Source organism: Megascapheus bottae, chromosome 6, assembly GCF_031878675.1.
Source record: "Megascapheus bottae isolate mThoBot1 chromosome 6, mThoBot2.hap1, whole genome shotgun sequence".
NCBI lineage: Eukaryota > Metazoa > Chordata > Mammalia > Rodentia > Geomyidae > Megascapheus > Megascapheus bottae.
Window position 1 is genome coordinate 57599908 of NC_143514.1, and position 15759 is coordinate 57615666.

The window sequence follows — 15759 nt, forward strand, 5'->3', positions numbered from 1 at the left end:
AGAAGATAAAATGTTGGGTAAATACGAATGTGAAGTATGTGATAATTAAGACCCTATTTAATAAGAACTCCTACTTTGACACCATTAATAAACCTAGTTTTTAGATCACTTTGGTTGCTATAAGATTATTCTGTAAATCTAGAACTGGAGATGTGGCTCATGTGGTTGAAGGTCTTGACTTTAAACCCCAGTACTGACTGATGGACAGACAATGAATGGATCTTACTCTAAATCTAAAGTGACTTTAGGCATTCATTAACTGTTTGCCTACATGCACTGTTTGCCTTATTTCCCACTTTCAGTGGTTGGATCAATTCAAACTTACAGAGGGCAGTAAGAATTGTTCTTAGGACATAAACTTAATAGAATTGTTAGTATCTTCCCAAAAATGCTTATGTTAACTTTGTTTCTTATTAACTTCAAATCACAGAGAGTGTCATGGATTCCATTGAAAAATTAGGCATCTGTACTGTGATGACCCACTCTGTGTGTGAAAGAGACTTTCAATCAACTTTCAGCTAAACTTTTCACCTGGAATGCAAAGGCAAAAGCTCTAACTGAGTTCTGCTAGACGGTCCTACTCAGACGATTGTGCAATCAAGGAAATCAGACAGTTTTGATTATTTGGAAGAGTTCAATGCCAGTGTAATCTTGTTGAAAACCTCAAAAGTTAGAAATGTTTTCCTAAACCAGAGATCTGACTTTACATTGAAACCATTAATAGGATTAATTTATAGTAGTTACTGTGAGATTTGTGAGAAAATGGATTAGGGGTAAGACTGCTAGAACTCAACTAATATAACACTTTCAAAATCTTTTTGCGTAAGGTATCTCAGGGACAGTACTCAGGTCCTGAGTAGGCCCCAGACTGACCAAAAAAAAAAAAAATCTTTTTGCTTACAGAGAGATGGGTGTGCAGGGAGTGTGAAATATGGCAGTAATAGATAATAGTTGAGATTCTAGATTTTGGCTGATAAGTGTTTGGTACATTATTAAAAATAAAAGCCTGGTATGATGGCACGTACCTTTAACCACAGCTATATAGGAAGCAGAGAGAAAGTGATCACAAGTTTGAGGCCACCTGAAAGCTGGTGAGATGATTTCTCAAAAACAAAGTAACAAATGGCTGGATGTTGATGGCTCATGTCTGTAATCCTAGCTACTCAGGGGCCTGAGATCTGAGGATCACAGTTCAAAGCCAGCCCAGGATGGAAAGTCCATGAGATACTTATCTCCAGTAAACTACATTTCAGCTTCAGAACCAGCAAAAACAACAACAAAAAACACCCAAACTAAAAAACCATGACTCAAGTTGTAGAGCACTTTCATAGCAAGCACAAGGCCTGGGGGTGTCAATCCCAGTACCACAAATAACAACAGCGAAACATTAAAGGTTTTCTGTGGCCTGACTATAGAATTTGGGTTAATTATATCACAGCAGTCACTAGTAGGTTGGCCCTTCTGATTGAAGGAGGATCAGACTATCATATGGCTGCTGCTGTTGTGCTTGTGGATCTTTGATACTGTGTACAGGTTAGATATGTAAAGTGTGAAGTAAATGTATGATTTACTGATGCTTGAACTCAGGGTTTGGGCACTGTCCTTTGGCTTTCTCAAGACTAGCACTCTACCACTTGAGCCACAGCACCACTTTCAGCTGTTTTTGTGTATGTGGTACCAAGGAATCGAACCCAGGGCTTCATGCATACTAGGCAAGCACTCTATCACTAGGCCAGGCTCCTGACTCTACTTTTTTAAAGTAGACAACTGACCAAGTTTTAATTAAGGACAGACTTTAAACTTTTGAGGTGAAAAATGAAAAGCTATAGAGATCTCAAAAAACCCCAGATTACTTAGAGCAGAGTATATCTTAGGATAATATCAAACTTAAGAGTCATAAGACTAGTGGGGACAACTTTGGTTAAATTTAGGTCTGTTTCTTGTTGTTGGAAACATTTTTACTTGAAAGTGCATTCTCTATCAATCTAGATATAAGAATGGGAAGGAATTTGAATGGAATTTTTAAATATTAAAATTTAAATTGCTAAATAACAGGTTTGATCTTATTTTATGGAAGTATGTGTTCATGAAATTTCTACATTGAAAAATTATATTTGGAGCATGGTTCTAGTGAAGGTGTCTGGAATAATGCCAGAGTCTGGGTCTTTTGCCTGATGGGTAGGAAGGTTGACAGTATATTAGGAAATTTAGATGAATAGGACAAAAGACTGGGAGAAAAGCTTAACAATAGGAATTTGTTTTTTCTTGAATCTGTCTTCAAAGTGAGCATAATTCATTTTTTATATTCAGGAAAATAAAACATGGTTTTTAAGTTTTAAAATAACAATTTAGAAAAATGAATCTTATGACCTTTAAAGAGTAGCTTAGACAGTCAGTTGGTACTGTCAAAAGTGTTGCTTTTGAGCAGTTTTGTAGATAAATGAGTTTAAGTTTTTTATTATAACCTTTTGGACATGAGTTTCTTTGCACTAGAATTTTCTCATTTCAGGAAATAAATTTTAGTCCCTCAGAAGCAAATGACTGATTTCTTTACGGTAATTAATTACCAACAAATAAACATATCACTAGTTTCTAATGAAAACTAGACTTAAGGATCAGTATGTCAGCGCCTGTTCTCTGGCAGGATTCTAATGAGAACTAAATTGTGCTTTTTTTTTTTTTTTAAGGTATTGCTTTTAATTCAGGAAGTTGGATTCATTCTCTCACTTGTTTGTTTATTTGCTCTGTTATATTCAGAGTACTATACTAAAATACTGGGGACAGGGCTGGGAGTTTGGCCTAGTGGTAGAGTGCTTGCCTAGCATGCATGAAGACCAGGGTTAGATTCCTTGGTACCACATACATAGAAAAAAGTCGGAAGTGGTGCTGAGACTCAAGTGGTAGAGCTCTAGCCTTGAGAAAGTCCAAGGACAGTGCTCAGGCTCTGAGCTCAAGCCCAGGACTGGCAAAAAGAAAAAAAAAAGTAGGTAATCCTTGTTGGTGGGAGTGCAAACTCGTTCAACCACTATGGAAAGCAGTATGGCAGTTTCTCAAAAGACTAAACATAGAGCTCCCCTATGACCCAGCACTAGGGACATAAATAAAAAGGAGGTTCTTGACAGCTAAGACTACAGCTTTTAGTGAGAGAGACATCATAAATAAAAGTTGTGTAGGTTGCTGTATGGAGATATTCTATGACTTTTATTTACTAGTTTTTAACCAGAATGATTAGCTTTAGATAGAATGACTAGCTTGCTTGTTTGAAGAATGTAATGCTTTGGGGATGTGGATGGATGATTTTTAAGAATAGTTTATCGTTTCATGATGAATTCTTTGATTGTAAAATATTGGGAATCATTGATCTGAGCATGAATGTGGAATGTCTGGCCCTCGGGGCATATAAGGCTCATGAAATCATTTGTTTTGGGTCTGACAAGTAATCTGCAGGTGGCACTCAAAATTTGATAAGTGTGGGAGCTTTTTTTCAAAGCAAAATTCAATAAATCCAGGCTCTCAAACATTATAAATATCTAAATGGCCTTTGGCAGTAAAAAAAAAATGTTCTCTACTCTGGTAAAGAATGCCTTTAAGGAGCATTTCTTTCTTTCTTTTTTCTTTCTTTCTTTTTTTTCTTTTTTTAGAGATAGGGTCTCACTAAGTACTCCTGGCTGGCCTGAAACTCAGTCCTCTTGCCTTAGCCTTGTGTGCTGAACTTAACAGTCATGTGCCATTATACTTAATTTATATCAGGTTTGCTTTGGGAGAATAATTAAGAAGCCTTACCTGGTCGGTGGAGGAAGTAGGATGTCTAATCCCAGGCCAGCCTGAGCTACATGAGTCACTATTTCAAAAACAAAAGAAAAAAAAAAGAAACTATTGATTATTTTACAAGATTTCCAGAGAGGATCCCCTACTCCCCTTCCCCCAGCTTGCTTTCTTAATAAGGGGGCATATTCTGAGAAATGTTTTTATTTCGTCTTTGTGGAATATGGCTACGATGTCACTAGATAATATAAACAACAGAAATGTTTTGCAGTGTTGGACTGTGCTTAGCACTTTGTGGGACACATGGTAGGCATTGATATATGTTCATTATGTTAATAAATGAAAGGCATTTCATGTTTTATAGTAATTTAAAGGATTTCAGAGTTGCTACAAATAGCTTGTTTAGCCTAATTATATCTATCTCTCTGTCTATCTATATAGTAGATATAGTTGTCCCCAGAATCTTAAAAGTTATCATTCAGGCTCTCGTATCCCACTAAAAGATTTGATGTATAGTCATTTGGCTACTTTTACACCTGTAGTCACTAGTAATTGAAAAGTAGCCCATTTCTTGTTGACTGAGGCAAAATTTGCTAACAACTTTTTTCCTTGTTCTTCCCCTTGAAATAGTAGAGTGCTAGTCTGTTGTTTTTCACAGATATCTTGCCAGGTATTTAACTGTGATTATTCTTTTTTTTATATTTTTTTATTGTAATTAATAAAAGGGTTACATGATATTTGCCATATAGAAGGTGCATTAATTCACATACATTGATACCCTTTCACATGACTTGGTACCCTTTACCCTCCCCCCCACCACCCCCCTGTGATTATTCTTTTAGCACTAAAATTTTTTTTTGGTGTGCATACAAGATGTTCACGACATTGAGGTTGGTCTGAAAGTCCTTAAGAGGCATAGACTGTTCACAAAGAATGGATGCAGGTAAAATCACAAGTTTGCTGAGAAATGAGTGTATCTAGAAGAGAGATTGATTGGCTGATTCCCAAACTGGGCTGTTAAAAATGTTCATTGTTGTAGCCTCAGGATCTGTAGGAATGTTTGGCAAATAATTGAGTTCAGTAAATATTTGTGAATGAGTCAATGAATTGTCCAATCTGGGAAAATTCTGAAAGTCCTTTTCTTAGACATTTACAAAGGTTAAGTTGTAGAGAAATACAAAGTGTTTATCTCACTTTGATTGGCCACTAACAGCTCTTGAAATCCCTTGGAAAATAATACACCAGGTCTATATGGTAGAAGTGAGATGGAAGGCTGGAAAATGTTTTCTTCAAGCTAACCACACCCAGTTTCTTCAATCATTCTACACTTAACATTTGATTTCTGCACTCCTTAATAGTTTGTATCCCTCCCTGCAAGCATTGTAGCTTTTAAGTGTTCTTCATGTCCTGCTTAAAAAACATAGCACAGTACTCCAGTGTTAACTACCGAGAGTACATGGTGCTCTTAACTTTCCTTGATCTGAATACTATTCTAATGAAGCTTAAGATTTTATTTTCTTCCTTTTTAGCAGTTGAGTCACTACCTTTGCTCATATTCAATTCTTAATATTAATTTACAAAAAGTTCTTTGAGTAGATTCAGAGAGATTTCCTATTAGTAGAGCTGACATATGAATGCCCATTTTCTTCTGATGAGTATAGAGTGTTTTCTGAGTACTATTATTCTTAGCTTCCTAAAATTTAAGAAAGAAAAGAAAAAGTTAAATGTACAGTGCTAGAGTCAAGCAAATGGCACTCAAAAATTATTGCTCAACTGTCTTGTTGAGTATACTCACAAATATATAAAATATAGTGAATCTTTGTTATTGAGGTTCAACAGTTAAAGATATTGTCCACAAGGGCTCAAATGTCTTTATCCTTTTTAAAATGCTGAAGGGCTTAAAAATGTAGACACTTTTTATACCTGTGCATCAGTATGCATCTCTAAAAGATTAAACACACACACACACACACACACACACTTTTTTTTTTTTTTTTTTTGCCAGTGCTGGTACTTGAATTCAAGACCTGGTCACTCATTGTCCCTGAGCTGCTTTTGCTCAAAGCTAACACTCTACCACTTGGGCCACAGTATCACTTCCAGCCTTTTCTGTTTATGTGGTACTGAGGAATCGAATTCTCAGGATATCATACCTGCTATACAAACATTTCACTACCAAGCTACATTCCCTGCCAAAAATGTTTTCTTACACAGATACTTACCATCATTTTATCTTACCAAAACTGACACTATTTCTTTGATGCCATATGATATCTAGTTCATACTCAAATTTCTGATTGTCTAAAAATGCTTGGTTACAGTTGGTTTTTAATTGAATGAAGATCCAGACAAAGTCTACATTCTGTTTAGTTGTTTCTTGTTCTCTTTTGCTCTAAACACAGTTACCCTCTTCCTTTTTGGCATGATTTGACCTTTTTTTTTTTCTTTTAAATCACCTCTGGCCCCTATATTTTTATCTGTATCAAATTCTGTTACTCTTCCTTTTGAAATGTGAGTCAGGTTTTTTTCTTCTTTTGTATCAGTGCTGCAAACATTTAGGAATAGTTTGTATACAGCATGCTAGACATTGTAAGGGGTATAAAAGTTAACTTGACATGTATGGGTTCACCAGGATAATATAGGAACCAGTATTCTGGTGGTAGGAACAGATGCACACTGAAAAAATGCAGAATAGTTAGTTTGCTTTCCAGTGGGCTGTGTCTTGGTTATAGTAGCCTCCCGGTTTTTCCCTGGAGAGTGCTGCCAGGGAATTCTTTTCATATATCACCTTTAACCCTTCCTTGATCAGATACGACAATTAAATTCTCTCTTGAATGATGCAAATTATTGTTGGCCTTTCAGTTAATGTTCCTACTAGCTCTTATCCTTCTCAAATGGAACTAAACTCAGGTTTATATTGTCATGTATCTTTTTTTTTCTTCAACAATTATAAACATCATGAAAGCAGAAATTATGTTTTCTATGTGATACTGGAAACTTTATAAATACATCTGCAGAATCCTGCTTGATATAGCAGACATGTTCTTACTACCCTCCCTGAGTCATCCAGGGCTTCTACTTTTAATCCAGATCTCATTTCTTCTTACTCCTTAACAATCATCTACTCAGTGGTCTGAATCAAGGATGACATGATTTGAATGTTACCAGTTCCCTATCACAATTGGCAGTCTACTTCTTTTTGGTTGTGGTTAAATAGTACATAGTTATATCAATCCTTCCTGTAGTCCTTGTCTGACATAGTGGTATCAATCCTTCCTGTAGTCCTTGTCCTAAACCAATATTTTTCTGAATTATCCTGTGTATCAAGATCATGTATGATAGCTTTTGGTTACAAGAGTTATTGAGTTTCATCCTAGATTCCTAAATCAGGATTTCTAGAAATGAGATAGAAATCTTTATGAAGCCAGCGTTGTTTTTTTAGATTTGACTGGGTGCAGATAGTTTTTATTAACTCTTGTAGCTTCTGATTTTTTTTTTCCGTTGTAAGATGTGGCATGTTATTCCTCTGACATCCAGTGCGTTCTAGTAGGTTCATTTATTTTTCAGGGTTATTATAGATCTCTTGCTTTGAATTATACAGGCAAAGCACATGAATCAAATGTCCAAGATAAAGATACAAGATCCAGTGAAGTGACATCTTGGTTTTCTAAATATAACTGAGCTCAGATTTAAAGCCTCAAAACCCTTCAGCCCTTTGAAAGCTGATATTATATATCTTCGTTTAGTGAATACCTTTAAGAGTTGTTTTTTATGGAAGAATTCAACATTTTTGGATTGGATAATCTTGGTGGATTTTTAATACTTAACACTTATTCAATAAAGGTGACTTATACAATATGATTTATTTCATACGCTTAGGTTTTCCACAAAAATCTGTAAATTGTTTTTTTATTAGGCCACATGACTTAATTTTAGGAATGAATATTGTGGTTTATTCAGCAAAGTAGAGAGACTGAAGTTTCAGAATTATCCAGTAAGTTCATAACAGACCCAGATATAGGATCTCGTGTTACTAGCCTGGGTTATGATTTGGTTTGAAGAGAGTGGCCTGTGATCTGTTCACATAAATTTCAGGAAGTAAGTTTTAAGGTTTGGAAGAAGTTACACTTTTGTGATGTTTGGCCAGAAAACTCTTCTTTCCCTTGTATGTTACCTGTTTGGTTGAGACTGGTTTTAAACTATGGAGAGAAAGGAGTTGAGTCTTGGACTTTCTGCTTTTAGTGTTAAAGAGTAGAAATGACTGCCCCACCCCCCCCTAAAAAAAAGAAGGGTTCAAGCTTCACGATTGACCAAAAAAAAAAAAAATAGAAATGAATATTTGCTTTTTTCCTGGTCTTGTTTGACCCCAAGTAGTTGATTTGCTGGTAGTAATGGAGTGATTTTTTTCAGGCATCTGAATCTTTCCTCTCTCATGCTCTCGTGTGTTCTCCCCTCTCTCTCTTTGCCAGTCTGGGTGCTTGAACTCAGGCCCTGAGCACACCACTTGAGCCACAGCATCATTTCTGGCTTTTTCTATGTATGTGGTACCAAGGAATTGATCCCAGGTCATCGTGTATGCTAGCCAAGCACTCTTACCACTAGGCCAAACCCCTGGCCCCTGAATCTTTTCTGAGCCATACGTGTATCTCTGGAACTGTTTTCAGACCCCCAAACCCAAAGTCCAGGAGTCCCAGGTTAGGTTTAGCCAATTGTCCTCATATGCCAAATAAAGAAGCGTGGTGAAGGGCTGAGAAAGGACATTGGCTGCGTGATAGCCATGAGAAAACAGCACTTCAGTACATCTTCAAGCCATCTTCAGAGGTACAGATGGTTTCATGTTAAATAGAGAGAATTAGGGGCTGGGGCAGGGGAAGGGTAAGTGTGTGAGAAAGGTATATATAGTTAAACAGTTGCAAGTTACAGGTATGGCTTGGTTGACCATTAGCTTACTCTGTCCTAGGAGGAATTCCAGAGACATTACCACTTTATTCTTAGAACAGAACAGGAACAGGTGGTCTCCTGAGTTTTTGGCTGTTTGCTTTAAGACAATAAGACATTGCTTGTTTTAGGGCAGTTTGCTTTCCACAGAAGGTTATTACTGAATTTTCTCTTCTGCAAACAAGTGATTGCAAAGAGGGGACTAAAGCAGAGACTAGCTCAGATCAAAGGACGCAGATCCAAAATTAGCCAATTCACAGGGCCTACCTAAAGCATCTTTTAAGTTGCATTTTACATCTTCGCTAGACAGATTCAGTGCATAAGCAGTATGCTTTAGAAATAGTGAAGATAACCAGAAAGTCAATTCTCCTGAATGAGCTCAAGGAGTTATTGATTGAAAATAATTGCCATCGGTAGAGTTGCTTTCTGGTGAAGTCATTATTTTTACTCTCCATTTCCTATTCTAAGTTTGGCATTTGGAAGTAGATGGTAGCACTGTAGAGGGAAGAAGCAGAAACTTGACAGAAAAGACCATTTGTATGTGATATTCTGAATTTTCTCCTCTCACAGCTTTGTTAAGATTATAGTTCATGTATTGTTCAGTTTGCCTGTTTAAGAATATGAAATTCATTACTTTTTAGTGTATTCAGAGGTTTTGCATGTATCTCTATTGTCTAATTTTAGAACATTTTCCTTCACTCTGTAAAATAAACTACCAGCTAGACATCAATCCCTGTTCTTCTTTTATTTCCTCTTCCTGATAGCCTAAGAAAGTAACTCATCTAATTTAATCCAGCTATCTTATGTACAGTTTCTACTGATATGACTTTACTTATTGTAGTTATTTGAAATACATGAAATCATACAATGTGTAGCCTTTTGTAACTGATTTATTTTACTTAGCATAAAGTTTTTAAGGGTTGTATATGAAACATATACCATCTTTTTATTTCTAAAACATGCAGTTGCATGGAAATAATACATTTTACTTATCCATTCATCAGTTGCTGGTTATTTGGGTTGTTTCTACTTTCTGGCTGTTAGATATATTTCTTGAATGGACATTTTTTTCTCGGTTTTTCTGTTTATTCATATTTTCATTTTATCCTACGAATGGAATTAATGGTTTGTAATGTAACTGTCTTTAACTTTTTGATAAACTTTTCTAAAGAGGCTGTTCCAGTCTACATTTCCACCAGTGACAGAATGTGGCAGTTAGTTTCTTTACAGCACTAGTTATCTTTTTGATTACTCTTATTATTGTAGGTATAAAGTATCTCATTGTGGTTTTGATTTGTGTTTTCATAATGAGTAATATTCCTTAGACAGTCGTGTTTCTCCTTTGTAGCTGTAGCTGTTGAAGACTATATATTTTGGATATATAGCTTGTTCTTTTGCAGATTGGTCTTAAACTACATGGGGAAAGAGAGAAAGTATTAAGTAAAGAGCTGGTGCTTTCAGAGAGTTGTTGGGGGTTTTTTTTGGTTATGGGCTTGAGCTCAGGGCCTGGGTGCTGTCCCTAGATCTTCATCTCAAGGCTACTGCTCTACCACTTAAGCCACAGCACCACTTCCAGTTTTCTGGTGGTTAATTGGAAATAAGGGTCTGACAGACTTTTGTGCCTGGGCTGGCTTTGAACTGTGATCCTCAGATCTCAGCCTCCTAAGTAGCTAGGATTACAGGCATGAGCCTCTGGTACCTGGTGTCAGAGATCTTTTTAGTGTTGTTTTTTTTTTTTTTCCCCTCACTCTGGAAGAGCCCAGTTCATTCATTTGTTGAGAAAATGTGACTGTTAACTACTGTAGTCAAAATTTGGGGATTATAACAGAACACAGTAGAGCAGAAATTTCCTTTTTTTTTTTTCTTCTGTCTGTCATGGGTTTGGGAGCTCTACATGAGACTTTTCACTCAAGGCTAATTCTCTAACTCTTTGTACCACTGTGGTTTTCTGGTGGTTAATTGTAGTTAAGAATCATGAACTTCTGCCCTAGGTAGCTTTGAATTGCAATCGATCTCAGCCACCTAAGTAGCTAAGATTGCAGATGTGAGCCACTGGTATCCAGTAGAAATTCCTTTTATGGAAGAGAAGCAAGCAATAATTAAAAATTGTATCAAGTGATAAAATAGGGCAATGGGGATAGAATGAGAGTATTCCTGTTCTTTCTTGAGTTCTTAGTCTGTGCCTCTACCCAGATCATCTAACTCAGTTGTACTTTCTCCACTTTTACTTTATTCAGTTTGTGGCTAGACTTACTTTCTTTTTACTCCTGATTTTTTATTTTTTGTGTATTTTTCATGCTGTTTCTGTGGCTTGAACTCGGATTAGGCATTGTCCTTGGGAATATGTGGTCAAGGTCAGTGCTCTGTGACTGAGCCACACCACTATTTCTGCCTTTTTTGTTGGATATGAGTCTCACGGATTTTCCTTCCAGGGCTGCCTTTGAACCATGATCTCAAATCTCAGCCTCTTGTATAGCTGGGATTTATAGGCATGAGCTACTGATGTCTGGTCATCATTCCCAATTCTTAAGCACTGAGCTATATTCATATTCTCCCTTTGCTTTTGGTGGAACTGATATTGTAGAATATGACTCTTAAGTGCCAAATGAGTTGACTGTCAACAGCTCCTTGTTCCCACCTGCCCATGAGATAGCCTACTCTAGAGTATGTTTGTGTTAGCAGAACAAGTAAACTCATATCACAGTTTTCTAGAATCCTTGTTAGAGAAGAAAGACTAGATTCTTGATGTTCGGGTCTTATGTTAAGTTAGTTCTACCCACCTTCCAAGTTAGTTTTTTGGAGAAGAGTAGGCTAATTGGCTAAAGAGTTTAGAGCAGCATTTTAATAAAAGCTATATTGTAATTTATAGTTTAATTTACTTCACAGTGTCTAATTACTAATTCTTCTTTACTTTTTAGATTCTCTTTGTGGCCAGATGGGTTTGTATGGACAGGCTTGTCCATCTGTAACTTCATTAAGGTTAGTGACCTTTTTTCTTTCTTAAAAAAATGGGACTATCTAATATTTAATGTGTCATGCTGATTATGAAGAAAGAGAAATGGGCTAGGGAAGAAGGGAGTGAACTAATAAGGATAATGAGAGAGGTTGTATATGGTTGAAATAGATTGTTTGCAGCTATGAAAATACAACAGGGAATCTGTTTTGGAGTGTGGGGCAAGAGAGTGATAAAGGGGGTGATATTGATGATAATACATTGTAAATATATGTGGAAAGCTAATAACTAATTAAGTTAATAAGCATTGGACTAGTGAAGTCGTTTTATAGCAAATTTCATGACAAGGTTCAGAATAAAGTAGTTTATGAAAGAAAATAAGTGTCAATCTTATGCCTCTCACTCCATAAAAGTATAATAAGTCTTCCTTCTGTGAAAAATATATTGGGATTGGTTTTGTGAAGTTGTGTAATTAGATGTAATAGGAAGATATTTTTCTTTAGAGATATTTTTGCCCTTAATCTCCATTTAAGTAAATTTAGTAGTGTGACAGTCTTATATATTAAACAACATAATTTTACAGTTTTTTTCCTAGACAGCTAATCTGATTTCTCTCTCTTAATTAGAAAAGATTAGATATTGGTTGATTTTGAAGCATATTATTAAGTAACACCCCTGTAACTAATTTTAACTTGTTCCTCCAGAATTATGTAAAAATATAATATCTGGATTATTTACAATAAAAAGCAAAATATAAAAGTAGGAATTAAGTTATTGCATTCATACTTTTGAAATTACCAAATCTTTTCTAGAAATCAAATCTTACAGGAAGTCAAGTGGGTAAAACAAATAAATATGGACTTTTTCTTCTTATACTTCCTGTTTCTCTTTATAATGGTCTTTGAGGGACTTGTGGTTCTAAGAGCACAGTTTGAAAAATAACCTGAACTTAATCTATTAAGTGAAATCTTTTCAATTAAGATAGGAAGTGTTGATGGCACCATCTACTAGTTGCATATGGTGTTGGCAATCAACTATATCATTCATTTGTTTTTTTTTTTTTATGGGTTTTTCTTTTTTTATTTTTTATTGTAATAAAAGGGTTACATGATATTTGCCAGGTAGAAGGTGCATTAATTCACATACATTGATACCCTTTCACAAGTCTTGGTCCCCATTACCCTCCCCCCTATATCATTCATTTGTTTAGCAGATTGAACACTAATATGTTGTCAGGTATTGTTCTAATGTAATAGGTAAAAATTCTGTAATCATGGAGTATATATTATGGTTGAGGGACATTTAACAAAATTAGTAGAACTACTTGTTAGTGATAGTGATAGGGCTAAGAAGAAATTAAAATTGGGTAGCAAATACAGGGTGTATATTATTTTAAACAGTAGCCTTGAAAAGCTTCACTGAAAAGGTGATATTTGAATGAAGAGTTGAAGAAGTGATAGTGTGGAGTGTGAGTATTGTAGGTAGAGGGAACCCAGAAAGTGCCAAAGCAGGAGACTACTGCATGTTAGAGGAACTTTGAGGTGGTTAGAAGAGAGTTAGAATTAAATTGCAGTGGAGGGGGAAGGGAGTAGGGTGGGAGGAGGCAAGAGGCAGTTGTTGAAAATTGCTAGAGCCATGAATGTGAAGTGGAAGGGTCTTTAGTCTTGATTCTGGTTTTGTGGAATGCCACAAGAGCAAAATAACAATGAAGTTGACTTTTTAGGTTTTAGGTACTTGAAAAATTCTTCTGCAGTAGAAAAACTTCTGAAGCAGAAAAACTATGTCCTTACAGGATTTCTTTGCATGGATGGATTTTTGAACCTATAATGGAGATAGAGTAGTACATTGATTTTCTACTTTTCTATAAACAAAAGACACCTATAAAGCTCTGAAAGGAACTTAAAAACAACAATACTACTGTTACAACTTCTGTGTTCCAAAAACTGTTCTAGAGTTAATTTGACTTAAAGATGATTTCTGCTTAGTATGATAGGAGGAGTTATTTTACTTAATTTTCATTACATTTAAAATTTGATTTTAATATTGGTTGCATCAGAGTATTTTGTAGACTTTGAACTTCTAGTAACCAGATTTTTTTTTTTTTTTGGCCAATCCTGGGGCTGAAACTCAGCTTAGTTAGAGCAAGTACAGGCCTTGAATAGAGATTCCAGCTAGTATATACTGTCAATGGGAGGTGGAGTGGGAACTGTCAGATAGATACTACATTTAATTGGTGATACAATATTTAAGCATGTATAAGGGAACAGTATCAATTCAAGACTATGGGGGAAAATGATAGAAAACCCCATGCTGGTAAAGCTATATCAGAAGTAGTACAAAATAAAAATCTACACTAAGCTGGGCAATTATGGCTCATGTGTGTAATCTTAGCTTCTTGGGATGCTGAAATTGAGAGGATTGTAGCTTGATGTCAACTAGGCAGAAAAGTTAAAAAGATTCTTTCTTAGGTCATAGCTAGTTGCAGTGGTATGCACTTACCATTTTAATCTACATGGGAAACTGAAATTGGGAGAGTATAGTTCCAGACCAGCCCAGACAGAAAAGTCTGTGATACTCAGACCTTAGTGGAAGGAAGCTTGGCAGTGTGTCACCTGTCTGTCATCCCAGCAATGTTGGGAAACCTATAAAAAGTACATATGGTTCTTGTGCTTGCCCTAGGAGGAATCAAGAATCTACCAAAAAAATAGATTAACAAAAAACAAAAACAAACTGGGCATTTTCCACTCAGCAGTAGAGCAGAGGGAGCAGTCCTGGCACTTGAACTCAGGGCCTGGGCACTGCCCCTAAGTTTCTTTTGCTCAAGGTTTGCACTCTAGCACTTGAGCCACAGTGCGACTTCTAGCTTTTTCTGCTTATGTGATACTGAGGAATGGAACCCAGGGCTTTGTGCATGCGTGGCAAACACTCTACCACCAAGCCACATTCCTAGTCCTAAGGGATGAAATTTAAAGTCCAGTAACTCTTTCTCTCCCTTTCTCCCTCTCTCTGTCCCTCTCTCTTTCCTTCTCCCTCCCTTACTTTCCCCCCTCTCTGCCTCTCTCTCTCCCCCTGTCTTTCTCCTTCCCTACTCCCACCTCTCTCTGACAGTAAATATATTAGTGATTTAAAATGGGGAGTTACATATGTGAAACTGAAGTCAACTAACAGTGTGCATAGCATACAATACTGAAAAATAGAAAAGCAGAAAGTTGCATTATTTAATTAGTTTATCTTTGTCAAGCTTTGCTTAGTTGCAAATAAAGGAAACCAGCACTCATTTAGAACAAGCAAAAAAAAGACTGCAAGCATGACTGAATTTTCTGAAGAAGTTGACCTGTTGAAGTCTTAGGAATCTAAGTGGTATACTCTGTTGCTTTTCTTTTGAATCTAATCTATTTCTTCATTTCTTTTTTTTTTTTTTTTTTTTTGCCAGTCCTGGGCTTAAGCTCAGGGCCTGAGCACTGTCCTTTGACTTTCTCAAGGCTAGAGTTCTACCACTTGAGCCTCAGCACCACTTCTGGCTTTTTTGTATGTATGTGGTACCAAGGAATCGAACCCAGGTCTTCGTGCATGCTAGGCAAGCACTTTAACCACTAGGCCAAACTCCCGGCCCTATTTCTTCATTTCTATAAACAGGTTAATATTTATCTTTCTGACATACAGCCACACACTGTATGTACCATGAATATGAGCACTTATTTGTCAATCTGTAATACAACTTTCAAAAGCCTAAACTTAGAACATTTAATTAAGAGGGGCCAGGAGTTTTGCCTAGTGGTAGAATGCTTGCCTAGCATACTCAAAGTCCCAGGTTCCATTCTTAGCTACCATATATATATAGAAAAAGCCAGAAGTGGTGCTGGGGCTCAAGTGGTAGAGCTCTAGCCTTGAGAAATCCCAGGACAGTGCTCAGGCCCTGGGTTCAAGCCCCAGGACTGGTAAAACACACATACTCTATCACAAAAAAGCAGGGCTTGGTGACTCATGCCTGTAATCCTAGCTACTTAGGAGGCTGAGATTTGAGGATCTCGGTTCAAAGCCAGCCCAGGCACTAAAGAATATGAAATTCTTTTTTATTTTTGGCCAGTCCTGCGCTTGGGCTT

The 15759-nt window shown here is 36.5% G+C and overlaps 1 protein-coding gene across 6 annotated transcripts in view; it reads left to right on the plus strand.

The window, feature by feature from the left end:
• Foxj3 (forkhead box J3) overlaps positions 1–15759 on the plus strand; it is a 92579-nt gene that overhangs the window by 7721 nt on the left and 69099 nt on the right. For all 6 annotated transcript variants that reach the window (XM_090335081.1, XM_090335084.1, XM_090335083.1 and 3 more), the window contains exon 2: positions 11622–11682. In XM_090335081.1, coding sequence (XP_090191207.1) covers positions 11622–11682 — 61 coding nt within the window. The remainder of the gene's footprint in view (positions 1–11621; positions 11683–15759) is intronic.